Source organism: Gavialis gangeticus, unplaced genomic scaffold (assembly GCF_001723915.1).
Source record: "Gavialis gangeticus isolate Ggan-Ray unplaced genomic scaffold, GavGan_comp1, whole genome shotgun sequence".
In the NCBI taxonomy this organism is placed as follows: Eukaryota; Metazoa; Chordata; order Crocodylia; family Gavialidae; genus Gavialis; species Gavialis gangeticus.
Window position 1 is genome coordinate 44,119,006 of NW_017728998.1, and position 902 is coordinate 44,119,907.

The window sequence follows — 902 nt, forward strand, 5'->3', positions numbered from 1 at the left end:
CTGTGTCCCGCCTCCGACTTTGGTGATCGGTAGGCAACTCGCCAATCATAACTGAGCACAGGGGCATCATTTCTATTCCGTGCCGCCGCTAGGCCCGTCTGGCCAATAAAAGTAGAGTGTGTGAACCTCCCCTCCTCCTTCCTCCCGGCCCCTGGCCGAACGGGCAGCGTCCGCATCCAATAAGAATGCTCATTGCGACGGCGGGCTGTCCAATAGGAGGAGGGTTTGTGTTGACTGAGGGCTCCGCCCCCCAATGAGGTGGCGGGGCGGGGCGGGATGTGAGGCTGCGGCGGGAGTCGATGGCTGCCGCGGTGGGGCCGTTAGAGCTGGCGGCCACAGCGCGAGGTGAGCGCGAGCTCGGGCCCGCCCCGCACAGACGCGCTTCTCCGTTCCGGCCGCTCCCTACGGCGCGGCGAGGGGCGCGGGATTCTGCGGGCAGCGCCCGGCCGAGCCGCGGGGGCCTGGCTTTGCCCGGCCCGCGCACGGTGTCTGCCTGCCCTCCGGGGTGGGTTTGCTGCTTTCTTGCGCTGCCTCGTATTGACGCCTGCTGAGATGAGGTGGATGCAGGCTAGGCCGGCTCCCCTTTCCCACCGCTGCCCTTTGCCCCTCTCACCAGGATGTAGCGGGGGTGGCAGCTCCAGCCCTAGTTGACGGCCAGGGCTGCCAGCGCTGTGCCCGGAGCCAGCATGTGCTTTGTGCCCTGGGCCAGAGTCAAACCCAGAGCCGCAGCTCGGGGCAAGGGGTGGGGGTAAGGCTGCTTGACTCCTCCAGCACTCACCCACATGCTGCTGCATAGCTCATTGTAGTGGTGGGGGGAGACAAATTTAACATGACCCTCCAATAATGAAATTTTTCCACGTGGGGGAGGCATGGGCGAGGGCAGGATGCTCCTACCTGCTCGG

At 65.5% G+C, this 902-nt stretch overlaps 1 protein-coding gene across 1 annotated transcript in view; it reads left to right on the forward strand.

Moving 5' to 3' along the window:
• Positions 1-263: 263 nt before the first annotated feature.
• The window catches only part of RFWD3 (ring finger and WD repeat domain 3), a 27,681-nt gene continuing 27,042 nt past the window's right edge, over positions 264-902 (forward strand). Inside the window, exon 1 of the mRNA XM_019505809.1 lies at positions 264-345. Coding sequence (XP_019361354.1) covers positions 300-345 — 46 coding nt within the window. The 5' untranslated portion in view covers positions 264-299. The remainder of the gene's footprint in view (positions 346-902) is intronic.